The 26,758-nt window shown below is 44.2% G+C and overlaps 1 protein-coding gene and 1 pseudogene across 2 annotated transcripts; one reads left to right on the plus strand and one right to left on the minus strand.

Annotated features, from left to right (window-relative positions):
- Window positions 1–766: 766 nt before the first annotated feature.
- On the plus strand, window positions 767–14,365 carry LOC146370154 (FAST kinase domain-containing protein 3, mitochondrial-like; annotated as a pseudogene). Its single transcript, XR_014797245.1, has 10 exons — window positions 767–786; window positions 872–1,451; window positions 1,625–1,775; window positions 1,898–2,085; window positions 2,187–2,355; window positions 11,235–11,320; window positions 11,464–11,621; window positions 13,030–13,099; window positions 13,166–13,247; window positions 13,587–14,365. The product of XR_014797245.1 is annotated as an FAST kinase domain-containing protein 3, mitochondrial-like (transcript).
- Window positions 13,922–26,758, minus strand: cfap65 (cilia and flagella associated protein 65). Its single transcript, XM_084908650.1, has 35 exons — window positions 26,645–26,758; window positions 26,397–26,479; window positions 25,044–25,225; window positions 24,865–24,967; window positions 24,427–24,593; window positions 24,092–24,297; window positions 23,614–23,750; window positions 23,306–23,531; window positions 22,903–23,171; window positions 22,639–22,833; window positions 22,340–22,551; window positions 22,070–22,226; window positions 21,812–21,931; window positions 21,435–21,686; window positions 21,202–21,341; window positions 20,976–21,060; window positions 20,730–20,876; window positions 20,400–20,565; window positions 20,184–20,312; window positions 19,858–20,071; window positions 19,514–19,642; window positions 19,264–19,354; window positions 19,070–19,155; window positions 18,876–18,942; window positions 18,320–18,430; window positions 18,036–18,227; window positions 17,004–17,162; window positions 16,759–16,920; window positions 16,477–16,593; window positions 15,700–15,834; window positions 15,569–15,619; window positions 15,253–15,470; window positions 15,043–15,159; window positions 14,553–14,921; window positions 13,922–14,442 (listed from the first exon to the last, which is right to left on the minus strand). The coding sequence occupies exons 2-35, from the start codon at window positions 26,475–26,477 to the stop codon at window positions 14,394–14,396; spliced, it is 5,241 nt and encodes a 1,746-aa protein (XP_084764776.1). The 5' UTR covers window positions 26,478–26,479; window positions 26,645–26,758; the 3' UTR covers window positions 13,922–14,393.

Raw genomic sequence — 26,758 nt, forward strand, 5'->3', positions numbered from 1 at the left:
TAAAGTAAAGGCTTTAAAACCAAGTTAGTACAAACATCGCTAATGTCACATAACTTTCCCGACATGTGGCCAACAGGAATGTTTTAATGTTCTTCATTATAAAAACATTTGTGCACAAATAAGTGACATAATATTCAGTACTTACTTCTGAAAGTTTACTCTTCGGCGGCTCCGCTTCCGCCGTTTTTTTCGGCAAAATTATCCACACCACCGCTGCGCTATGAAATCTGGGATATGTTGGGCCCATCCTTAAAATTCAGGGAAATTAAGGACGCATTTGAGGGCCGCATTTCGAGCAGCCTTTGAATTGGGACAGCCTTCGTCGTGTCGCTGTGACGTAATCGGCCTTAAAATGCGGCCTTTAAGGCTGCAGACCCTGAATTGGGATACAGCCCAAATCCGGTCATTGGTACTTCCTGGCTTGTGTAGTTACTAGGTAACAAAAGCTCAACACTGCCCCTAGCGTCCTGGAGCACTTCAGTTGTGTTTTGGAATTTGCATGTGTTTTGGGGTTTGCAAGTGTTTTGGAGTTTGTACGTGCTTTGTCTCTAGGGGCCACCATAAATAATGACTTTGTGTTGAGTGTCGAAGTTGTCATCTGTACTGACAGAGGGGTTTCTTTGGTTTTCTGACTCAGGATCTTTCGGGGGGAAATGAAGTCCTTGGTGTGTCTCTTGGCCTCTGTCAGGGCGGCCTCACCTTTTCCTCTAAATTGTGGTTCAGTGCAAAAACGCACAAGTGTGGAGTTTGGCAGCAACACGGCGCGATGTCTCCAAATAACGCGCGGCACAGACGTGAAGCTGATGAGCGAAGCTGCGGTTCGACTACTGAGGAAAAGAGATACGGGACCGAGCTGAGACCGGACTGGAAGATGCACAGCACCTCAAAAGGCACCAGGAGCAGCCCTCTCTCCGTACATCCCATATACCAAACCACAGAGTAAAGCAGCTGCTCTCTTCGATATTCAGTCTCTGTTTGAAGAGGATGTCATCGCTGAGCTGTGCTCCAGGCTGGAAGCTTTTCCCCGCAGTGACAGGGCAGAGGGACTGGCCTCTTTACTTGGAGCATGTGTTGAGTTTGGCCTGGAAGCCCACAGCCCTCCAGTCCTCACACTGATGAATGAGTGCCTGGAGCTGCTCTCCAACAGGGACATCGGGGTGGCACAACTCTGCCGCCTGGGTGAGGTGGTGTGCGCCCTGGAAGGCCGCCGGTCACGCGTGCTGACAGAGGTGTTGGACTGTGTGCGCGCTGCTGTGGAGGAGGATGTCGTCTCTCCCAGTGAGGCTGTCATGGTCTACTCCCTGCTGACGCGGTTTTGTGAGCCTGCCAGCCAGCAGCAGACCCGAATCCTGTCTGCTTTGCACACAGACACACGAAGGCTGGTCCACCGGCTGGAAGCCGGTCAAGTCAGTGATATTCTGCAGTCCTCGTTGAAGTTACAGCAGACACAGGTAGACACAGCAGCAGCATCGTCCTTGATTGTCTTTGATTCGTGAAGACAAACCAGCTGTCGCTTAAACATCCACAAATTTTAATCTCTGTCATTTAGGAACCACAATAATAATAATAATATTTAATGCGTTTACACAAAGTGATGTGAGAACATATAATACTTGTTTCACAGGCTGTTTCCCTGGTGCTGAGGCTGAGTCACAGGGCATCGCGGGTCTTTAAAGCTTTTCGTGATGATGAAATCATGAAGGTACTCACTGCTTTAATGACTCTGGAACAGCATGATGGAGAGCTCGTGGCTGCTGTGGAGAAACACTTGCCAGGTGTGTTTTTTATAGTTTTATTATACACTTAAATCAGTGCGTCTGTGACTGTTCTGATCAGATTTCACTATTTGTGTATTAAAAAATAAAAGACCGGAAAATAAGTTTTCATTCTGTCTCAGGGAGGCTGGAGAAGTGCGATCCAGAGCTGATCGGTGCCATCATGGAGTATTGTGTGCAGATGAGGTGCCGTTCTGAACCACTCTTTGAGGCTGTGGCTGAAAACTTTGTACGCCACGCTGAGAACCACACCACCCTTCAGATAGCCAAACAAATTGTTGCGATGGGGAGGCTCAACTACCTGCCACAGGTGAAGGTTTTCTCATATTCTCAGAGTTTATAAACAGATCATATGTTTTGCATATTTATTACAAATCTGCTGTAATGTGTCACTGTTCTGTTCCTCATCAGTGCTCCAGCCAGATGTTTAAAAAGCTGGAGAGCATCTTGTCAGAGAGGTTTTCACAGTTCCAGCCGCGCTCGCTGGTTGACGCGATGCACGCCTGCATCCACCTGGAACGCTTCCCTCTCAACTACATGACCAAAGTATTCAGCCCACACTTTCTACAGAAGCTGCAAGGTACGCGCCGGGCTTTTATTTCAGACTGTGAAAAGCAGGAGGAGAGGAAAAAGTCTGTCACTGTTCATTTTTGGGTGTTCCCATATTTCCTGTCTGAGAGGGATTCAGATGAATGATGTCTGTTATTTGCTGCTGAAACACTCTTCTGTTTCCTTAATCTAACATTTTCACTTGTTGCTGTCACTTTATTTTAGTGCAGAAGTATCTGGTGGTGCGATTGTAATCGATCCCTTAATTGATTAACTTAGGGACATGGATATTCTAGGTACTTTCAATGAGGAGAAGAGGAACAAGAAAACTAGAACACTTCCTTATGCTGTCTTATAGAGAACACTCTATGGCATTTATTACAACACAACACATAACAGTCTCATCAGCAACTTCAATAATATGCAGAATGTTAACAACACTTATGAGACAAAAACCCAATATATTCCCCCCTTCAATCAGTCAGTTCAGTTTCCATATTAGTCCATTTATGTCTCTTGTCACAGTTCTACCTCCACCAACCACTCTGGTTTGGTGAGGAAAGGAAAAAAAAGTAAAATATGGTGTTGAAGTAAAAAAGAATAATAATAAAATAAATTCAGAGCTCTGAGAAAAACTTTGTCAATCTACCCGGGTAGTGTGTGTGTGTGAGTGTGTGGATAAGCCCAGTGCTTATCTGCAAAGATGAGTAAAATCCTCGTTCGCCATCCTTCTGGGTGGAGCGATACGTCTCTGGAAAAAACCCCACTGGATTCGCCTTCCAATCGCCGATCGAGTATCCAGCAACTGTCTCTCGCACTATGTCTCAACACAGTAAAAAACAACTGGAAAAAAAAGATGCGTGGTAAGCAAATCCTAATAGTCTGTAACTATAAAAACCTTAACACTTAGGAAAAAAAAGGTTTTTATGCTCTTCGGTACTCCATGCGCTCGGTGTGTTCTTCTTCTAGCTTGCTGGCTATCTGCTCCGCTGCAGCTCTTCTTCTCGCCGCATAACGCAGCGCAGGACAACTATAGCGCCATCACTGCCCCCTGTTGGATAGAATTAGTACTGCATACATTAAACATTAAATCACTGGCTTGAACAGCAGTGGATAACCTTGAGGGGGTTACATTCTCCCCCCCTTAAGCCGCATGCATCCTTGCATGTGGAACTTTACACTGTTTCAGCAGTCCCGGGCATTAGTTGATCTACGCTGGGTACACTGTCGAGGGTGAAAGCTTGGGTGAAAGCTTGGTCTAACCCAGAGAGAATGGAGTGCATGACTGTCACCAAAGGATTTCCCAACGTTGGATAAGTTAGCTTCTTTGGAGCTGATCTCTCCCTTGATGACCTCCTTAGTCCCACACCCTCTTCAAGATTAGGGACATCTTTAGAGAGATTTGGTTCTCCTTTTCTTTCTTCCTCCACAACTTTCATTTTGTGGCTCACTCCTGTAATCAATGTACGACTATCACCCAAACTGCGTGAGAGATCTTTAGATTGGCTGTCTTCAGCTGAACTGATCTCATGCGGCGGTGACCCCTGAACCTGGTCCCTCTCATCGTCTCCGTTCTGGGTTGTCACTGGCTGGAATTCGTGAGCATCTGGATTTAGAGTAGAGAACTCTGGACTCAACTCAGATTCAACTGTGTGAAGCTGATCTATCTGTCCCAAAATGTCTTCTGTAGCTGACTTTTCGTGGACTTTTATTCCAGCCAGTCTGTCTGTGACTGCAATCTGGTCGGCTTCTTGGAGTCCATCTTGCAATACATTAGGCTCGTTACAGGGTAGAGAATGAAGAGAGTAATACTCAACTTCATCTTCAGTGCTCTCCTCATTGCTGGCTTCTGAAGAATCAGTCTCAAATGTGTCAACTGGTGGTGAGTTTGCAGGTTTAGACCGTGACACTGTTACTTTGGGTGCTGTCTCTTCAACAGTGGGTGGGAGAAACCCACAAGGTAAGAGCAGATCTCTGTGTAGCACTCTTTCAGGCCCATCTGTTCCTTCAGGCACCACCACAAAAACAGGCGAGTCCTGAATCTGTCTGATCACAGTGAACACGGTTCGGCTCCACCGATCAGCGATTTTGTGCTTTCCCCTGATGGCAACATTCCTTAAAAGGACTCTATCTCCCTTGGCAAGGGTGGATTCCCGCACTTTACTATCAAACCTCTGTTTGTTCCGGAAAGCACTCTTTTGACTGTGCTCAATGGCTAACTGGTAGCTTTCTGCGAGACTCTCTCTCAACTTTTTGATATATTCAGAGTGAGAGAGGCTGCTGGATCTTTCAGGGCATAGGCCAAATGCTATGTCGATTGGGAGCCTCGGTTGCCTGCCAAACATCAACTGGTAGGGAGTGAAACCTGTGGTATCATTCCTTGTACAGTTGTACGCATGTACTAAAGGCTGCACAAAATCTCTCCACCGAACTTTATCTTCTTCCTCCAGCGTCCCTAGCATTTGAAGAAGGGTTCTATTGAACCGCTCAACAGGATTGCCGCGGGGATGGTAGGGCGTGGTCCTCGTCTTTTTTATCCCAAGCAGCGAGCAAAGATCTTTGATCAAGGCAGACTCAAAATCACGACCCTGGTCGCTGTGCAACCTCTCAGGAAATCCATAATGGATTAAAAAATTGCTCCACAAGGCCTTTGCCACAGTCTTTGCTTTTTGATCAGGAGTCGGAACTGCAACTGCGTATTTAGTGAAATGGTCTGTTATGACCAAGATGTTTTTAGTCCCTCTCTCATCTGGTTCCAATGTAAGGTAGTCCATACAGACCAACTGCAAGGGACGATTAGTTTTTATGTTTACCAAAGGAGCACTCCTTTCAACTTGTGCCTTTCTTCTGAGACACCTTTCACATGTCCTGACCTTGTCATTTACATCGATGGTCATGCGGGGCCAATAGAACCGAGCTCGGACTAAGTCCAGAGTCCTATCAACACCCAGATGGCCCACAGCATTGTGGAGCTGGTCAAGGGCAACTTCTCTGTAACTTTGCGGAAGAACAAGCTGATACATGGGTTCCCCTTGAATGATGCGTTTTCGGTATAAGACCTCATCCATTACAACTAACTGATCCATTATTCTCGTCATTAACTGAACTTCTCTGTCTTCGTGCCGTCTTGCCTTGTAGGAGAGACGTTTTCCGGCAAGTACAAGAGTCATTACTCTGCTGACGACTGGATCTGATTTCTGCTCACGTGCCCAATCGGGAAGAGACATTTGCGGCAGGGGGCATGACCCAGCTACATCAGTTTGACAGAAATCTGCTGGTATTGCAGAGGTTCCAATAGCCAAACATTCTACTCGTGCAGGCGATGGCACCGCTGCCTCCTCCTCGAGAGTTGAAGAACACTGATGTCTCTCGCATACTGCCTTTACTGCCTCAGTTGGAAAATCGGGCCCTTTGTTGCGGCGTAAGAGCTGTGCAATAAAGCTTTCAATGAGATTTTCCTCATCAGTAGGACTCTGATCAGAGGCATCACAGTCATGTGGATGCGGACGTCTGGAAAGCCCGTCAGCATCTTGGTTGTTCTTCCCAGCTCTATACTGGATGTCAAAATCAAAACTGGAAAGAGCTGCCAACCAACGATGACCTACTGCGTCCAACTTCGCAGAGGTTAAGACATAGGTGAGTGGGTTATTGTCTGTCACCACTGTAAATTTTGCTCCATAGAGATAGTCAAAAAACTTCTCGGTGACGGCCCACTTCAGAGACAAGAACTCAAGCTTGTGTGCAGGGTACCTTTGCTCGGACCTGGAGAGGCCCCTACTGGCATAGGCAATGACCCTTAACTTGCTCTCCTGTTCTTGATATAAGGCTGCACCGAGTCCATGGGTGCTTGCATCAGTATGTACAATATAATGTTTCTTAGGATCGGCAAACCCAAGAACAGGGGCTGTTGTGAGCTTGTGAATCAATGTCTTAAAAGCATCTTCACAGGCTGGGGTCCAATTGCCATTAAATGGCTTTTTGAGATCCACACTTGTAGAAACCTTATAGGTTCGGCCAGACAGACTGGATTTTCTCTTTGGTGGGAGGTAACCAGCTGTTAAGTCATTAAGAGGTCTTGCGATCTTGGAATAGTCTTTTATAAACCTCCTATAATATCCAGCGAACCCAAGGAAAGACTTGAGCTCCTTGATGTTAGATGGTCTTGGCCAGGTAGTGAGGGCAGCTATTTTTGCTGGATCTGTTTTGACCCCTTCTGAGGATACAACATGGCCGAGATATTGGACAGATGTCCTGAAGAACTGGCATTTCTCTGGCGACAACTTTAAACCAAATTCTTTCATCCTGTGGAGGACCTTCAGCAGTCGTTCCTCATGCTCCTCAAGTGTCGCAGAGAAAACGATGACATCATCAAGAAAAACCAAGACTTCACTCAAATTCATGCTGCCCATACACTTTTCCATGACTCTCTGAAAGGTACTGGGAGCATTTGTCACTCCTTGGGGCATTCTGTTAAACTCCCAGAATCCCATGGGTGTCACGAAAGCAGTCTTACATTTGTCTTCTTCCTCGACTTCCACTTGATAATAGCCGGATTTCAGATCCAGGATGGAGAACCACTTGGACCCAGTCAAAGCCGAGAAAGATTCCTCAATGTTGGGCAAAGCGTAGGCGTCTTTGATGGTCTTACTGTTCAGTTTGCGATAATCTACGCATAATCTGATGTTGCCATTTCTTTTCTTGACCACAACAATGGGAGAGGCATAGGGGCTCTCTGACTCACGTATGATGTTCGCATCTTGAAGCTCTTTTAAATGTAGTCTGACTGCCTCGTAGTCGGAAGGATGGATGGGTCTGGGCCTTTGTTTAAATGGAGATGGGTCTGAGAGTCGAATTCTGTGCTTAATCTGAGTAGTGTGGCCATAGTCGAGATCATGAAGAGCAAAAACTTCAGGAACTGAGTTTAATTTCTTTGTTATTCTCTCTTTCCACTCCTCAGACAAGCTTGACTCAGCAAAGTCAAAGGCGAGTGTTCCTGTGTCAGACACAGATACAGAGTTGCATGCAGCTGTAGCTGGAACCGACGGATATTGGTCACCTGACAGAGTTTTGACAGTTCTTTCAGTCAAGGATGACACAGCTTTTGGAAGGATGAGTTCTGCAATAACCTGGCCAGCAGGTATTTTAATATCATGTGCTGTGTCATTTTTAACTAGAACCGGGACCTTAAATGATGAACATAAAGGCCGTGTCATTACAAAACTGCAAAACAAGAGCCCACCAGGCAAGGTTGACTCTAGAGGCTCAACCATCAGGGTTGTGTCAGATGTTGTTGTGAGCTTCCTTGCATATCCATTCAAGGCCATTTTTTTCCCTGCAGGAACAGTAATGCACTTTTTGCTCTGCAGCTTCACTTTCCCCACTCTGCCATTGTCTTGACGGGTTTTGAACCTGTGATAGAGATGCTTCACCAGTGGAGAGTGATGGATGTTTTTTTCCTGTAAGACATGATTTGGCTGAGCTTTTCCTAAGCCAACTGTTTCATACAAAATATCCAGGGTATTAGTCCCTATCAGCAAGGGCACTTCCATGTTTGTCCTGTGATCAGGAACTACAAGAATAAGCGTGTCAACTTCAGCTGATTTCCCCATGACACTTTCAGGGAAATGGATGGTTGTGGATATGTATCCCAGATAAGGCACTTCCTGACCACCAGCACCTTCAATGTCCAGCAGATCCTGGATGGGAAAGATTTTCTGACTGGAAAGGTTCCTGTCATAAAAGGACTTTGATACTGTGGTTACTTGGGAACCTGAATCAAGTAGACTGTTACACTGACTCCCTTCAATGGAGACTGCTGCAGTACACTTTGGGCCAATAAGCCTTTTTGGAAGACAGTCACAGAGTAATTGGGCTTGGGAATGGCTTTCACATGTGACTTTTTCTTTGTCCTGAAATCTTATGGGACATCCTGGCTCATTCTTGGGTGCAGTCAGTCCCTCCACTGCGCCCCGGTCCAGTTTAAATGACCATATTTGGCTTCCCACTCTCTTTGCCTCTCACTCAACTCCTTGTATTTCTGATCAACCAAGATCTTATTTGGAGGACCTTCACACTCTCTGGCTATATGTCCATCATTACCGCACTTGAAACAGAACCAAGGTTTTGGTCTGGGTTTAGGTGCCATTTGTTGGGCTTGTACTGCAACTGGAGTTATACTAGCGGAGGCATTTAGGGTGGGATTTCTCTTTTCAGCATGTTTTTGTTTCCTTTGCTCTTTCTTTTTGTTAAGTTGCATTTTTAACTCAGTTACCTGCCTCCTCAAATCCTCTGTTTCAGTGATGTATGTCTGAAGTACACTGGTATTCTCATCATGCGTGGAAGACATGTCTGGGACCAGCTGCATGTGTACGGATGATTTAGCTTTTGCACCCCCTAAATGACGGTTCATTCGATCAAATTTTGCAGCCCTTCTATCTTCTTCAGTCCTTAACTGTAGAAGAAAATCAGAGAAATCAGGAGCTGTATCTGAATTCAGTTCAGACTGCAATGCTAAGATTAGGGACTGATCCCAGCAGCCGCGGCGAAACTGTCTCAGCAAGTGTTTCCCAGTCTCTGAACTCCTCACACCACCCCTCTGTGCAGCTGTGGTGAGCAACACCTGCAACCGCTGAAGATACTCAGATGCCTTTTCCCCTGTGTTCTGGTGGGTATTCAGAAACCTTGCGAAAATTTCCTCCCCATCCTCAACTAATCCATAAGCTGAGCCAAGAAGCTTGACATATTCACGAGGAGCCGCATGTGGGCCAAGCTGCCTCACCAAGTCAGAAGCTGGGGGGAGTAAGCTCTCAAGAATCTTACGGCGTTGTACATCAAGTGGGAGATTATCTTGAATCATGAGTTCCACATGAAGTGACCACGTCTCAAAATCTACTTCATTTTGGGGTTTAGGAACTCTTCCTGAAAATGGGCGAAGACCTTTAGAGCCCTGACTTGGAGTGGGAGGGGCATCGCTTTTGATGACATGCTCCACGATTATCTTTTGGACTTCAGGAGGGTTGTACACATCACTGTCTAATGTTAGTTGAGAGACAGGGTGAGTTGGCTTGGAGATCGTTCTCTGTCCTTTTACTTTAGAAGCGGTTTCGGCTACAACCTCTTCAATCTCTTTATTCTTTGCAGTCTGTCTACGTAGCAGGGGTGTCCAACTATTATCAGAATCTGGTTCATTTTCTGAGCCCGAACTGTCACTTTGTTGGCGTGGGCAAAGTGTGGGTGACATTGTCTTTGAAGACTGAGCAGTTTTACAGGCACCATCTACACGCCACATAATGTCTGGGTTCGAAACGCTGGGAAGGTACAGAGGGAGGGTGGAAGCCAACTTTATGACAGTTTCTTCAGATTCAAACTCCACCAGGGCTTTAACACCAGTACCTTGCCCTGTCTGTCTTACTCTAAGAACTTTGTCAACACAGCCAAATTGCATACAAAATTCTGTAATTTGATCATCAGTAGTTGTTGCTGTAATTCCTTCAATGTATACACACTTCTTCATATCAGTACCATATTCCTGTTCTGCATACATTGTGAAAAATGGTAACACTTAATAATCAACAGCTGTGAAATTTTAAACAAAGACTTACAAAAATCAGCTAAATGGAAGTGTTTTCAAACTAATTTTCCATCTACTCCTCCTGGCTGGCTCGCCAACTTTTGTAATCGATCCCTTAATTGATTAACTTAGGGACATGGATATTCTAGGTACTTTCAATGAGGAGAAGAGGAACAAGAAAACTAGAACACTTCCTTATGCTGTCTTATAGAGAACACTCTATGGCATTTATTACAACACAACACATAACAGTCTCATCAGCAACTTCAATAATATGCAGAATGTTAACAACACTTATGAGACAAAAACCCAATATATTCCCCCCTTCAATCAGTCAGTTCAGTTTCCATATTAGTCCATTTATGTCTCTTGTCACAGTTCTACCTCCACCAACCACTCTGGTTTGGTGAGGAAAGGAAAAAAAAGTAAAATATGGTGTTGAAGTAAAAAAGAATAATAATAAAATAAATTCAGAGCTCTGAGAAAAACTTTGTCAATCTACCCGGGTAGTGTGTGTGTGTGAGTGTGTGGATAAGCCCAGTGCTTATCTGCAAAGATGAGTAAAATCCTCGTTCGCCATCCTTCTGGGTGGAGCGATACGTCTCTGGAAAAAACCCCACTGGATTCGCCTTCCAATCGCCGATCGAGTATCCAGCAACTGTCTCTCGCACTATGTCTCAACACAGTAAAAAACAACTGGAAAAAAAAGATGCGTGGTAAGCAAATCCTAATAGTCTGTAACTATAAAAACCTTAACACTTAGGAAAAAAAAGGTTTTTATGCTCTTCGGTACTCCATGCGCTCGGTGTGTTCTTCTTCTAGCTTGCTGGCTATCTGCTCCGCTGCAGCTCTTCTTCTCGCCGCATAACGCAGCGCAGGACAACTATAGCGCCATCACTGCCCCCTGTTGGATAGAATTAGTACTGCATACATTAAACATTAAATCACTGGCTTGAACAGCAGTGGATAACCTTGAGGGGGTTACACGATGGTTACACCGTCAGCTCACAGCAGAGTTTGTATGTTCTCACCGTGTCTGTGGAGTTTCTGCTCTCCGGCTTCCTCCCACAGTCTGAACCACCTGATGCCTGTGAGGTTCATTCTAAATTGGCTGTAGGTGTAAATGGTTAATGCACGCTGGGATAGGCTCCAGCCCAGCTTTGAATCAGACAAGTAGAAGAAAAATGGATGGATCTGAGTTCCTCTGCTAGCTGTCAAAAAGCATTAGCAAATAGAAACAACTTCTTTACAAGAATATATTGCACATATGACTGCATGGATTATGTATTTACCCACAAGGCTACGCAGTGTCTCTGATGTAAGCTCTCCGTGTCCTGCAGCACAGGGGGAGCCACTGGACAAAAACACACTGGGGCAGCTGACACAGCTCCACCTCTCCACCATGTTAGAGTGCACATACTACTGGGTGAGAATCTGTAAACAGGGTTATAATTTATCACTGTCAGAGGTGAATTATAACCACAACGCTCTCATTTAACTCGAAAACAAAAAGAAGGCGTTGGCTCCTCGATAACAGGAGTGATTCGTCTTTACTGCTCTCCTCGGCAGGGTCCCAGACTGCCCTTCTTTCTTCACGTGAAGAGGTTTTCCTCAGCAGGCCAGGCCTTTGAGACACCAATGGAACAAACAGGTCAAAGGTCCTCTAGCACAGCTGTTGGGGGGCACATTTTACTCCACCAGAATGATTCATGGTGGATACACTATAGGTAAGCTACAACAGGACACGTGACACATCATCACAGTACCTGGAGTTCAGGTATTTGACTTTCATGCTTATCACACGCTCACTGGACATTTTGTTAGGTACAGTCTGGGTTGGCCCCCCTCGTGCTGGAAAGTTTCCTCAGAGATTTTGGTCAACATGTGAGCACCACACAGCTGCTGAACGTTTGTCAGCTGCACGTCCTTGATGCAAATCTGCCAATCTGTCACATCCCAAAGGCTCTCTGTTAGACTGTGGAGGCCTTTTTAGTAAAGTGAACTCATCATCGTGTCTGAGATGATTTGAGCTTTGTATCCTGTACCCTGCTGGAAGCAGCCATGAGGAGATAGTACACTGTGGTCATAAATGGATGGACAAGGTCAGCAACAATGCTCGGCTAAGCTGTGGCATCTAAACGATGTTCAGTTGGTACTTAAACACACCCCACACCACTACACCGCCACCAGCAGGCTGAACAGTTGATAAAAGGCAGGACGGATCTATGCTTTCATGTTCTATACTCAAATTTGTATCTGGATGTTGTAGCACATAGGTGTCAAACTCTGGCCCGTGGGCCAAATTTGGCCCGCAGCCTAATTACATTTGGCCCGCGAAGCCATACCAAATTACTATTAGAGCTGGCCTACTGGTATTATACAGCTAATATATATTTAGTATTAAGCTTTGCTCGTTCCATATTCAGTTTTTCAGCAAAACTTGTTTGAGTCCATAAGAAAAGATTCATTCTTATATCTGGAGGAAGTTTTTTTTTTCAATAAATATTAATGTTAGCCTGCGACTTTGTTCCAGATTTGAATTTTGGCCCACTGTGTATTTGAGTTTGACACCCCTGTTGTAGCAGAAACTCGTGTCCAGTTTTGGTGTGAACTGTAGCCCTGTGTTTCTCACAGGAGAGGCCCTCAGTCTGGTCTCTCAGCTTCCAGGTGTCACAGAGATGCTCACCTTGGTTGGAATGAGTGGTTATTTGAGTTAGTTATGCCTTCCTGTAAACCAGGAGCAGTCGTGTTATTCTCCTCTGATATCAATAAAACATTTACGCAGAGACCTGCTCCTCCCTCCTCTATTTCAAACCTCCCTCTGTAAACACTAGAGATGGCCGTGTGAGAAAATGTATAATATAAAATACTCAGAGCAGCACGTCTGCCCCCAGCAACATAACACCTCCAAAGTTCCTTGGCTCACCTTTCTTTCTCATTCTGATGCTCAGTTTGAACTTCAGCAGTTGTCTGTAAGCCTAAAAGCACTGAGGTGCTACCATGTGATTGGCTGATTAGATATGTGAGATAAGAGCTGTACCTAACAAAGTAGCCCGTGAGTGTATTACCTGCGTGCTGGGATAGATCGTGTTGTGACAAGAAGTTCGTTTTTTCCATTTCTTCCTTTTTGTTAAGATGTGGAGATTTGCCTGGATGAGAGTGGATTTGTTCTGCCTCCGTCTCAGTGGGATCAAACTTACAAGAGGTAAGAACTGATGTGACACTGATGTGTGAGTAATTAAGCTTTTCTTCATGTGTTGTGCACGTGTAGAGTTGTGTTGTGTTTGGATGATCCAAACCGTTTCTGCACCAACACACGACACCTGCAGAGGATGGGCGTGGAGCTGGTGGAGGTAAGTGTGAAAAACCCCAGGAGATACTCGTGAAACTGAATTGTTGCAACTGGATATAAAATGTAAGAGTTTTGTTTAGTAGTTAGAAGTTTCTTCTTTGTAAACTGAGAGGACCTAACAGATGGAGCAGTTTGTATAAGTGGGTTTGTTTTCAGTGGACTCTACACTTACAGAAATGAACTCTCAACTTAAACTTAATGCTATTGTTGCTCATTGAAATGAACTGTTAAATTCTCTTTTTGGCATGTTAACATCATATCTTTAAAGTTTTATATTTATTATGTTGGTCAAAAATATCAAAGCTGATCTGTATTTATTTTCTTCCTCGTCTCGTCGCAGATCCCTTACTTTGAGAAACTGCAAACTGAAGAGGAACAGATCCAGTATCTTCACGACAAGATCTTTCCTGCTGTATCCAAGTTTAACAATCAAGCAGCGAACCAGTTAAACCAAAAATCCACAGTGAGACAAACCAGCTTATAATGTGCTCGGGGTACCAACGATACCAAGAGGCCAGTTCCAAAACCTGAGGATCGTGAACACAACAGCTGAATTTCCTGGCAGTCTAAGTGTTTGCAAGGATGGACAGACTGACGGGGAGTACTCTGTAATCTGTTACTCTCATACATCCGGACACGTTGTCAGAATGTTGGATTAGAGGATTTATTCAAAAAATGTTTCTTTACTGTTCTCATATAACAAACTTTTGCCTTAACTTAAACTATACACATCGTTTCCATTAAAAGATTTTCTCAAACATTGTTAGAATGTAACAAGTAATATTTGAGATGCTGTGGAGCGTCTGCTGCCAGCTGGGGTAGGGTAATAATTCCCTTTATTGCCAGCTTTTCTTGGTAATATGTATATTTAAAGCTATTTTCTATTCTATTAATTTATTGTTGAAAATTATATTTACTATTTATGTGAGTAATAGTAAGAGAAATATTTAATGTAAATATTAAGTGGCGCTCGGTACGGCTCTAACCTTCGTCCTTAGCTTCTGTGTGTTATTTTGACTTTTTATAGGGAAGAACAAGAATGCCTCACAGACTGAAGATGATCGAGATTTCAGAATAAAATTCACACGAGATGTAAATAATACACAACTGTTGACGACACAGGTAGTTGTTCAGCATCTTATTCGTGTCAGAGATGAGTTTTCTCCTCCCCGGTCGGGGGTTTGGGCGTCCTCCTCCTAATGGAGCAAAAAATGCGTCAAATAATTAGAGTCCATTTCTGACTCGTGCAACAAACTAAAGAAAGAGGAAACGCTGCGAAGGCTAATGTGAGTGTGTCTGTACTCACCTGGTACTAACAGGTGGCAAGATATTAGAGCGGGGGCACGCCGTGAGGACGAGCTCTCCTCTGACAGCTTCCATCATCAGGTTCTGGAGGGTGTTCATCAAAACAAGTTCACTCATGAAAGCAGACACATGTTCGCGTGTGTGGGGTGTGTTTCCTGAGCACCCTGCACTCTCCTCGCTGCCCACTGCCCTGCTCAGAGCCCGAGTCTGCGGCCTAGCGGGGGGAGAAGAGCTGGGACACAAACACTGACAGGAGGAGGATGGAAACGAGGATCTGTCAGGAGAGGACGATCCCGCGGGCCGGTAGGTGTCGGGCTTGGAGGCCGAAGAAATCAGACGCTGGATGAAGGCAGAGTCATCGAGTATGTCGCTGAAATACGAAGACCATGCATGATTGATTTTCAGTGTTGTCATCTTAAATATCACCGATCTATAAATTAGAATAAATGAAATGCATAAGACAGGCTGTCTACTCTACACGTGGGCGGTACCGTAGCAGACAGCTGAGTATGTGGAAGAGGATCTCTTTGTCGGGGCTGTGTGCTGGAGCAGGAAGCCCAGTAGAGACGGTGGGTTCAGGATGATGCATCTGAACTGACTGAAGGCTTCTAATAACAGCAGGAGAAATGACATGTCATCGCTTCAGCATCTATAGTTAAGCTCGGGGATGAAGGACTGAACATATTCTGTATCTGATGTACCTATAATGCTTATTAAAGTAATCAGGACAGTTCTTTAGGTACTCTATAAGGTCATGGGAGTGTGCTGTGACCCTGAGATACAGCAGAGCAGGTCTGGGGGGGTCGGGGCGCCTCCACACTTTTGCTATCTGTCGCTGTGCCCGCAGCTCGGCTGTTCTTAGCTTAGTGCCTGCACTGGCTGCTCCATAAACACTACTGGCACAGATGGGAGGAAGGGTCTAGAGTGGAAAGAAGACACAAACGTGAAGTCAGAATAAAAGCTTCGTGTTCTTTTATAGTCTCGTAATTATTTTAATAATAAAATCACAGAGACAACCTTATATTTTCTGAGTGGCGGACCTTTTCTTACAGGAACTGCTGGGAGTGTCTGTGACGAGACAAGGAGTGAAATACTTTTGATTTCTACATGATTTTAAAAAATGTAATAATTAGTCTTTGAAGTCAGACCTCATCGATCAGAACTCTTTGGCTCTCTGTGATGTTTTTGTCCGTGATTATAAATTCGTTTTTTTGTCTTTTTCTTTCTTCTTCCCAGCGCTGCAAAGCATCGTTATACCGAGTACGTTCAGCTTCCAGAGTAACCTAGAGAAGAGAGGAAAAGGACGCAACAATTCAAGGAAATGATACAAATAATAACAAAAAACTTGATTTATAACACAAGACAGAAGATGAACAAGGATAAAATGTTTTTAAAACATTTCTTTTAGGTAAAACTGAGCTGCATAAAACAAGACTGGATGTCTGAAGTGAGATGTTTAATCCTGCTGAGGTGCTTTCAAAAAGGACCCTGAGGTTTTTACCATATTAACTTTACTTTGTTGTTGTACTTATTTTAGCTGCAGTAAGTTCTATTCCATCCAGCATCAAAGCAGGCAAAGCTTTGAGTTTACGAATGTCAGTGGGGTTAAAAGAAAATAGAGCTGCATGTCGTCTGCATAACGTGCCTGCAGGTGACACGTGGCAGGGGTAACATGTATAAAGGAAGGAGGAGAGGTCCAAGCACAGAACCCTGAGAAGATGCATCTGACCCTACGTGGGTAAGACTTTCCTAGGGCAACAGTAAGCATTGCTGCAAACACCGATAATGCACCACGCTGCAGTTTCTGCACAGAAATGGTTTGTGGAACATGACAAACACCTCATTGTACTGACTCGGTGGTGTGAACTGGGCCTTTATGCCACCTGTAACAAAACCTAAACTTTACGATGATGCGGCTGTGTTACCTGACAGACGACATCCAGCTGATGAACTGTGGGGTAATGAGTAGAAGTGAAGGCGAGGACACAAAGGGCACACTCCCCCGGACGAAGACGACCTCGGTCTGGGTGGATCTGCACAACCTGACACAGCACATCAAAGCTCATCAACATGAGAAAGAGAATAAAATAATGGCTTGTACAACAATGAATACAAGCCGTGTTTGTGTGATCCGTGACAGTCAAACAGAGCCACACAAAGAGGGCGGATCTATGTTTTTCCTCAAAATCTAACCAAACTGCGGCTACCTTTGCACCTTCCTCTTCCTGCTGGTTGGTGTGTTGGGGCAGGTCCCATTCATAGTGGGCGGTGTCGGCGCAAGACACGTTGGTGAGGAAGAAGATTCTTGAAGACTGTGAGCACACGGGGATGTCACCTAGGAAGATGCTGTCCTCAGACAGGAACAACACCTGCATAAAGCAAACATGTTAGAATTCAATGAAAATAATATTTGAATGATACACAAAAAAGATTAAAATGAACGTAGTCTCACCTGTCCCGGGAAGGGCACCCTCTTAGCACTGGGTACAAAAGCTTGACAATCACTGCTGTTACAGTGGTTTGAGGAGTCTTGTGTAAGGCTGCTAAGCCCACGTCCCTCAAACCTCACGACCGCTGAGTCACTACCTCCGATGTGGATAGGAACATCTACCTGGGGATACAGAAACGACAGAGTGTGTTTATCGTTACTGATCTGTTATCATTCTAATTCCTCTAGATTTCTAAATGATTATTACCTAAATGATAACAATGCCAGCTGGTGAAGTACAAAACACAATTCAAACCCAGTTCCAAAAAAGGCAAAATGTAAATAAAAACAGAATCTCACAAACTCTAAATTAAATACATACATGTATATATGAAACCAATTCATTCTGTTTTTATTTACATTATTAACCTCCTAGGACAGTGGTTCTTAACCTTGTTGGAGGTACCGAACCCCACCAGCTTCATATGCACAGTCACTGAACCCCTCTTTAGTGAAAAATAAAATATGATTTCTTTCAAATTCAAGACATAGATATGTTTTTTACTGGTGCACAAAATGAGCCGTGCATGTCACGGCAGAGGCTCTGCCAAACCCCTGAGACCAACTCACCGAACCCCTAGGGTTCGATTGAACCCAGGTTAAGAACCACTGTCCTAGGACCTGGCGTCCACATATGTGGGCATCACATTTTGGGTTATTTAGACCAAAATACTCAATTCTGCTCTACAAGGGCCTGATATCCACTTACGAGGACGTTATACTTCTACTGTTCTATCAAAATTTTAAATGAATATCCTCATATGTGGCTCTTATTTTTCATAAAAACAAAAATAAGGTAAAAAAAAAATCTGGTAATTCTTTGTTTTTACATTCATCAGGCCCCAATCAGCCCAAATATCAAAGAGAAATTAAAAATGCTGCTGTGGAAGAGTTCGGGTCTTAGGAGGTTAAACAGCATCCCAACTTCTCTGGAATCAGGGTGTGTAAATATCCTGACGACAGGGTAAGATGTGCAGAGTATGATGTCATTCGTACGTGATACGTCTTAGCCTCCAACGGTGAGAAGATCCATTCCAGCTTTGCAGTTTTCCCTGGAGGAATTTCTCCTTGTGGATTGAGGCAGCGCAGCACTGGATGGTCAAAGTTGTCAGCTTGAAGCTGTGACAACACAGCTGTGTCCACTTCATAGCACACTGGCACTGCCCCACCATTGTGTAATTCATACACCTGCGTGGTAAACAAACAATCACAAATCTTTTCGTTCCAAGCGTTGGGCTGTAAACATCCTCTCGCTGCACACACTTGCAGAGAACACACACCTGCTTTGGAGGACTGCAGTCTCCAATAGTTACGGCGGTGAAGAAGTGTTGGTGGGAGTCAAAGTGGAGATATGGCTGATCCCTCCCCACCGTCGCCCCCTGAAAGTTCAGCTGCACACAGAATACATGAAATGGACACAAAGGCAATGAAAACAATCGAATGCAGCGAATGTGCTGATGTTAAAAGAAAGTACATCATCCCTTAAAATGTGAACTGTCACATGAATAAGTTAAAAACGTTTCTTACAGAATGCCGAGTGCTTGCTCGTAGGGGGTTGTTTGATTGTTGCGTTTTCTCCGTATAACTGTGGGGTCTTTATTTTTCAAAATAAAGTGCCATGAAGCGACTGCTGTTGCAATTTGGTGCTATATAAATAAAACTGGATTCTTTGACTTCATAAATATGTTTGTCATGCCCCTCATTCACTAATGTGACATAGCATCACAAAAAAAGGTCACAAATGTAAAAGGAGCACGAAGCTACCAAAACTGTCAGGTGACTTATTATTACTGCACTGTCAGACCTGCGTAAATATAACGTTTTTAAAAGCCTCACCAAGATTTCTCTGCCATATGAGAGCTTGAACACAACAGGAAAGTGATCCGTCCCAACAAAGACGTGACTGTGAAGGACAACGTTTTGAATGTTTTGGTATCAGTTTATTAGTTCATTGGTTAATAAATTAATTTGCTTCAGATTTTAGTCGGTGTGTATATGATTATGGGACATGTACAGTCATGATCTCTGACCTGTAGCTGAAGTGTACTGCCCTCTTCTGGCCTGGGAGCAAAGTTCCAGCGCGAGGTGAAACACTGAACAATTGGTTGTCCTGAACCTGTGAATAACATGAAACATTACTTTTTTTTTTTATCTCTGTCTTATCATAATATTGATATTTTTTTCTTGCAAAATGGAATAAAGAAAATATACAAAAAAGTAAGACCTTCATTTGGGACAGCTCTGTGTTACTGAACTCTCCCGTCACTGCCCAGTACTCCAACTCTATCTGTTGATCCTCCGGAAACAAGAAGGCCCTAATATCAAAGAAGAAGACAACTATCAGTAGATGGTAGAATTTGCCTTCAAACCTTCACATACGCTCTACTTTCAACAACAAAAATGAAAACTGACAGGGTGTATAGAGCAGACTGGTCTGTAATAACAGTATACTTTATGGCATGATATTTACATACCAGTGTACAGGAATGCATCCAGGGTTGTGAAGCATCAACATAAAGTCTGAAGGATCTGAATCAACAGGAGCCGAACCAAAGTTGAAATCCAGCATGGTTTTGGTGAAGATGGAAGGACTTGTGTGCAGGCTAGAGACAGATGGAGACAACAGGGTGGTGCGCACACCACACCCAGACACTGCAGGTTTAAAATGACTGTTTATCGTTCAGGAATTACAAACTGTTCTACAACAAATACAAAATAATTCAAATACAAAAAATTACCATAAATACCAAAAAACTTTAATTATTCCAGGGTTACGTTTCTGTTTTGTTTAGTTTTTTTGCTTGTTTCAGACGCTGACCTGTGCCTGGTGGGAGTCTGAAAGGTCAGTTCTTCAGAGGACGGGTTGGACAGCAGCTGGTCGTTGAGACAGTCCAGTGAGAAGAGTTTCCATATGTGTGTCTTGCTGAGTCTACCCACACAGCCACAGCTCCACGCATCCATCGCCTGCAGGGTGGGAAACACGCCCCTAGCTCGCACTTCACAAACCGCTTGGGGAGATGACATCACACATCCTGGAGAGAGACAGCCAGGGAGAGCAGGATAAAACAGGCAGTGTTGCTTAATAATGACTTGGAGTTAAATTGCAGTAAACATTTAAGCGTATGGAGTGTGTATGTGTTCTACCACTGGTATTCAGAGTTGTATATGTGATGGTCCAGAGGTACTCGGCTTGCCTGTTCGGTCTGATTGTGGATCGGACCACCATGGTGGAGTGAGAGGCAACAGTTCCCCTCTCCAAGTCCAGCTGTAGGGCTAAAAGGACACAGATTCAGTCTCACTAGTAGAATCAAAAAGTACAGAGTGCAGATGAACGTATACGTGTATCACAAAATGAGATACCACTTGGCTGAGCTGCAGAGTCAGAGTGATGTTCATCATCCAGAAGTATCTGCTGCACAGAGATGCTGAAGGAGACGGGACAGGGGCTCTTGTTTACTACAGGAATCTCAACAGTTCGGCAGCTTCCAACCAAAGTCTCTCCCACATCAAGGATGGATTTCTCTGCCTGGGAAGGAAGGCACCTCTAAAGATCTGCTGCTGTTCCAAAGCTACAGGAAATGATTGCTTGAATTTTCTTGCAATATTTGTTTACGGTTATGACTGACTCACAAAAAACAAAAACAAGCATGTGTACATATTGAAATCACTCAAACACATGAATAGTTCCACCTCTATCCAGCCCCTGGATCCCACTCCCTCCACTACAAGGGTGAGGTGTGACTTGATGGATCCATGTGACTGGACAGGCCAGTAGGTTAGAGTAGGTTCTAGTGTGTATGCGTTCTCTGCCAGCGGACTGAAGGTCCACGTCTGCATCTGTAGTAAAAATAAACAAATTAAACAGCTTTTTTTAGTAAGTTCCACAGTTACTGTCTACATAAATGTGCAGTGTGCACTCCTCTCTCAGTCTCTCACAGAGCACTCATTGGGATGCAGGTCACCAGCATCTGGTTTGACAGAGATAAGCTCCTGGTCTGGCTCTGGAATGCTCCACTGGAATCTATCATGAAAGGAAATCAGAGAAAGCCAGCTGTAGACAAGATTAATGATCCTGAGGTAAGTCCAGACTACAAACAATACACTGAAAAATGTCGGAAAACACGACCAGAATAAGAGCGCAGAAACAAATCAGCCAGCCGACCTCACTGGCAACAGGCTTAGGTTCCTGATGTGATGGGTGCGCTGGGCCCGCGAGCCCACTGCTGTTGGCTGGAAATATAAAGTGCTGCCTCCTTCCAGAGACACACACAGCTTTTCCACCACACTGACAACTGTCAGTTCCTGAAGAAGAAAGAGACATTAACAGACAGTAAAATAAAAATAACGTAAAAACGTGAGTGACTGTTGACGGACGGGTCTTGTGCAGGGCCGCACCTTTGTGAGTTTAGATGCGTTGAGCTGCAGGTGTAATTTAAACCCCTGGTCAGAACTATCCTCTGCTGGCACTGCTCTGAGGGACAGGATCTGGTGATCTCCTGGCTGGATCAAACCACAGCTTGGAACTACAAACACCGATTCTGCCAGGGCAGGGTTTGAGCTGCGCTCCAAACAGAAAGTGAGCGGCCAGTCTCCAACATTGTGAAGCAGGACTGTCCGATAGGAAATGACACTGAGGGCTGGAAACACCTAGTAGAACAAAATCATTCAGCAAGCTCCAGATGTTGTTTCTAAGAAGGAATATTTGATTTATTATCTTAAAGATTTTCCTCATGAGTTGGGATTTGAAGAAAGTGCATCTTTTTTGTTCTTACCACGTGAGGGGGATTTACGGAGCAGCGTGGAGTGAAGTGTTCTTTGCCTGGCTGAAAGGAGTGGCCAATGACTCTGATGGTCACACACCAAGGCGGACACACACCTGTGTCTGGACTGTGCTGCAGAGTCCAAAGACGCATGATTGACAGCATAGGTTTGAAAGCATGTGACTGTTTAAGACCAGGTTATACTAAGTCAAAAAAGCACCGCTGCCTGTTGTAATGCACAGTTTACTGCAGTGTATAAAATAATAATACCTTATCGTATGCAAAGCACTCAAGTTGTGCTCCGTGCAGAGTATTGAGCTGCTTGGGCGCGTACGTCACTCTGAACAAGGTGGACTTAAGTGGCGCCAAGTCACAGGATGATGGAGCGATGGAGAATGGAGACTCTTGGGCGGCAGTCCACACGAGACTTGAAGGGGAATACATGAAATATAAGCATCAGCGGTCAGATATTAAAGGTAGATTTCAGACAGAAAAACAAAAACATCAAAAGAAGCCACGCTGCAGGACACGAAGACGTACCTGAGTTTCCTCCTGGTGTGGTTTGTGATAGAGACCGACTGCGTAAAAGCAGATGAAGGAGATGAAGAGGATGTATGCTTGTGATTAAACAGCAGTTCAGTCGGGGCCACAGATACACGTAGTAATGACAATGAAGATTTCAAACAGAGAGGATCCGTGTGCCCCAAGCAGGCCCGGTAAAAGTCTTCCACGGCGGTGGCTGACATGAACTGCTGTAAATGACACAGACAACGAGTCAGAGAGGCAAGTCTAAGCCTTCGCTGATATTTAAATACAGAAATGTGAAAATGGAAGCATACCCCCTCCACAGGGGAGTGCAGCCCTTTCTGGTCAGACTCTATTTTATGACCTCCCCGCAGGGCTGCCGGGGCATGTGGTGAATTCTGCCTGCAGTCCTGCTGAAGCGTGTGCACAACCAAGTGTTCAGGTTTTAGTATGGCAGGTTTCTGGTGCCCTGAGTGGCAGGTACCAATCAGGTCAAGAAACACCGGCTCCTAGAAGAGACATTATGTAAGCATATAGGTAGAAATGCTTGTCTCCGTGCCGTGTTTAACATGTCTTACCCCGTCCAGTACGAGACATGCCACTCTCCTGTAGTGTGCATTAGGCTGTGTGGGCCTGTAGGCTGCCTTCACTCTGGTGTGGCTATGTGGGAGAACAGCGCCACTTGCTGGTAAGATACTAAACACACTGTTCCCACGACAGTCAATATCCCATTGGTAGAAAGCCTCAGCAGTGGAAGTATTAACGAGCTCCACCGTCCGTACAACTGATCCTCCTGCTTCAACACATTCAAAATCCACCACAGAGGAAGACAAGGCAACTTTGGGACCTGCAAAAGGAGATTATCTGGGTTATAAACTATCTTCCTTTTATTATTTGAAAATACAACTTTCTTGCGAGTGTACATGTGCTTTACTAAAGCTACAGAGAAACTGAGTTTTCCTTCATGGTTGGGCCTCTTACCAATACAACGCCCAGAGAGTTTGAGCAGACTTTCACTGAGCGCGCCTTTACAGTTTAGAGACAAGTACTCCACTGAAACAGTATCCACCACAGCAGGGGAGTAAGTGACTGAAACCTGCCGTGATCCACCAGGAGCCACCTTACCACGGGTGACATCACAGCTGAACTCTGATCCAAACGAGGGCACCCCACCAGGCAGCCGTGACAGAGAAAAAGACGCCGTTACCTGCAGGAAAGGATGCAAAGATGTGTGGGAGAAGGCTTCGAGCGTGAACCTTTGCACTTACGTGTCTATGTGCACCACCCACCGGAGACGGGTTAAAAATGTCAAAGTGTTTCTGCAAACTCTTGCCAACAGCAACAGGACCAAAGTCCACCAGTGGGCCACCATTATCTTCTCCCCCTTTGCTGCTGGGAGTTTTCACCAGTAGATGTGGATATTTAGCTTAAAAAAGCAAGATAAAAAGTCGCAGGTAAAACAGATGCTTGAAAGACCGATGTGTCGGCTTTTGACTATTTGAAGTAGATCTAAAAATACCTAGAGTGGAATTTTACAGGGAAAACAGTATTCAGGCAAACTTTGTACTATAAACAAAATTCCTCCTTTTGTAATTTACTTTCATCGTGTGATGTTGCAAACGTTATCTTTATGGGAGTGGGCCAAGCCCATCATTTTATATTTTGGTCATGATGTACAAGTAAACGAGATAGTGAGGAGGCTGACAGTTATGACAGTTTCTCACGCTAACCCTCACCCACTGACACTGTGGGTGCTAGTTACAGTACCTAGTCCCTGTAGCAGGACAGTGCAGCTGCTCTCGAGCTCGCCCTCCTCTCCAAACCTGCAGAGAGCCTGCTGCTGGTACACCAGTGCCTCCTGTGGCCGGAAGACCACTGTGGTGTGACACTCCTGACCGGGTTTCAGCAGGCCCTGCTCTGGACGGAGCTGGAATGGTGCAGGACACTCCCACTGGAAGTAAGTATGGAGTTTACTACAGGATTAAATAAAAAAGAGGCGATTAAAGTAAAATAAAAGCAAACGTTCTATTTTCTATTTCCTCCCAACATAGAAAACACATATACAGGTTAAATGAAATACACACAGAGACATAACGGTGTACCTGGCATTTTTTAATGGGAAATCAGTGTGTGTGGAGTGTTCAGCCGCACAGAGCGGGAGCATCACAGACTCAGGAACCTCCAGGGTGTGAGAGGGAACGACGGCACGGAGGCATACATGAAAGCTGCCTTCTTTCCCTTGAAATTCAATGCTGTCCTCATACTCACACTGTCTCAGACACACACACAGCGGTACACAAGCAGAAGACTTCAAAGCACAAAGTGAGCTGCTGTATTTAAATAGTTTATCATCTACTCAGGATTTTATTGAAACAGTTAAATTGCTTTTATATTTACCTGCTCTCTATACATCAGTTTGTGTCATGTAAGGTTACTGACTACAGAGATACTGCTGCATAAGCATGAAAGCACTAGTACATTTCATATTTCAAAATCAGTGAAGATCAAGTAGTATTCTGTCTGATTTTGACATGTGTTACCCTTTGAAGAGGTCTAAAGGTGACTCGTATGGAGAAGGAAGTCCCGGGGCTGATGATAGCTACGTGAGGAGCCAAGGTGGAGAAAATCTTGGACACAGGAGGCCTGTGAAGGGAAGAGAGGGACGTGTTATCTGCAGGGATAAAACAAAGCTTAGCTTTGCACAGAGCAGATTAAACACCTTATGTGTAGCTTCTTTAGCTTGTTGTGGACGTTCTTTAACACTAATGTCTTGGTAAATTCTCTGCCCAGGTCCCAGTCCTCCCAGGCCAGCTCTGGTCTCGTTTCCACTCCAAAGTTTCTTTGGCTTGGTGCTCGTCGCTGACACTTCCCAACCCTCTGCCTGTGGGGAATCCCTGGATCCTGGCAGGTTTGGTGTTACAGGAGATGTGAGTTTTGGAAAAACACAAAAAACAAAACATTTATTCCAAATTCAAAACAATATTTAACATCTATGGTGGACCTGAAACAGTCATACAGCAATGTCTCTTTGAGAAAAGGCAACTATATCTTCAAAATGATACATTTTTGTACAAACTTTACATTGACCAATAGGAATGGATGAAGTCATTTTTTGCACACAGTATATTTCAATTAAAGATTTGGCTTGATAAGAACAAATTATGATTAAATGTGAATAAACTTTAATGATGTTAGTTGTAAATGGATTAAATACAAATATAAAGAACACGATAGATGGTGTTGATACAGAAAAAGACATTATAGATAGTTAGAAAGGACACGTTAAATATATTCATCCTTCAGTGTCAACAAGCAGCACTAAACAAAGCAGAGCAGGCCTTAGATTTCACATCACTCCATGTTCACCTTATTTAAGCTATTGTTCAAAGGTCTGGGACAATAACTACACAAGTACATTACACTCACTTTTTATTCTTCAAAAACAAAAAGCAGTTTGGATCTTTCACATTGCAGGCCATAAGGATCATTTCACTATTGTACAGCTTGAAATACTGAAATTTACAGATCAGTGAAATTCAGCACAAATTCCCTGAGAAAAACAAAATTAGCAGCAACTTTTTGTTTGTTTGTTTTTTGAGAAAAGGAGGTCATAATTTAAGGGCTTTTGCAACTTTTGCAACAAACATAAATTTAGTCAAAAAGAAGTATAAAGATATGATCTTCATCAGATAGGAGAGGAAGATGTTGAATTTTAGTCAGTGTTTCTGTTTTCAGTTGCTACCTGCTTTGCTGCGTGGAGCACAATTATGGAGTTGTGAAAACAAGATAATACAGGAATAATTTGTATCTTATGTAGCGTACATATTATGTGTAGTTAGAAATGTGTTCACTGCTGTTATTGAGGTTTAAATCAACAGGGAAGCTGGATAAATAAACACTGATAACTTTGTGATATTGTAGTGTTTTTTACTGGATTATTTTCTGTATACTGTTTACATCATTGACATAAAGTAAACAAAACTAAACAAACACAGTTTCCTAAATGTGAGCACAGCACAGGGTTATTCTCACAGATCTCACACAGGAAAAAAACAATGATGCCAAACTTTACTTTGATATCGTTGCCAGTGACGGAGGCCTCCCGTGGAGCGGCAGACACCAGCGGGTCAGGACCCCGAGTCTCCGCTAACATGGCTGCAAAGGAAGAAGACGCTTAGTCCTCGACACAGAAGGAAACACGGGGAATGGTAACGTAGCTCTTTCCCGTTTAAGGCACATTTTACGGTCAGGACCACGAACTGCTTGGTGGCTAAAACACAACCTCACCTTACCGACACGCGGAGCAAACTCTTCACCTACTTTTTATTTGCCTCAAAAATGAAGACGAAGAAGAAAGAACACACCGCGAACACCAGGAACAGACATGGGTCAGCGTTGTTGCGTTGTCGTTTCCATAGCAACAAGCCTCCAGAA

This window comes from Perissodus microlepis, chromosome 16, assembly GCF_051167445.1.
Source record: "Perissodus microlepis isolate ML-2025 ecotype Zambia chromosome 16, ASM5116744v1, whole genome shotgun sequence".
Lineage (NCBI taxonomy): Eukaryota > Metazoa > Chordata > Actinopteri > Cichliformes > Cichlidae > Perissodus > Perissodus microlepis.

Bases quoted from the DNA above. Each gene is read 5' to 3' on its own strand.
- cfap65 (XM_084908650.1), bottom strand. From the start codon at position 26,477: ATGTTAGCGGAGACTCGGGGTCCTGACCCGCTGGTGTCTGCCGCTCCA. The intron at 23,172-23,305 runs GTAAGAGGCCCA...CTCCTTTTGCAG, and splicing joins ACTCTCTGGGCGTTGTATTG to GTCCCAAAGTTGCCTTGTCT. The intron at 14,443-14,552 runs GTGAGTACAGAC...TTGCTCCATTAG, and splicing joins TTGCCACCTGTTAGTACCAG to GAGGAGGACGCCCAAACCCC.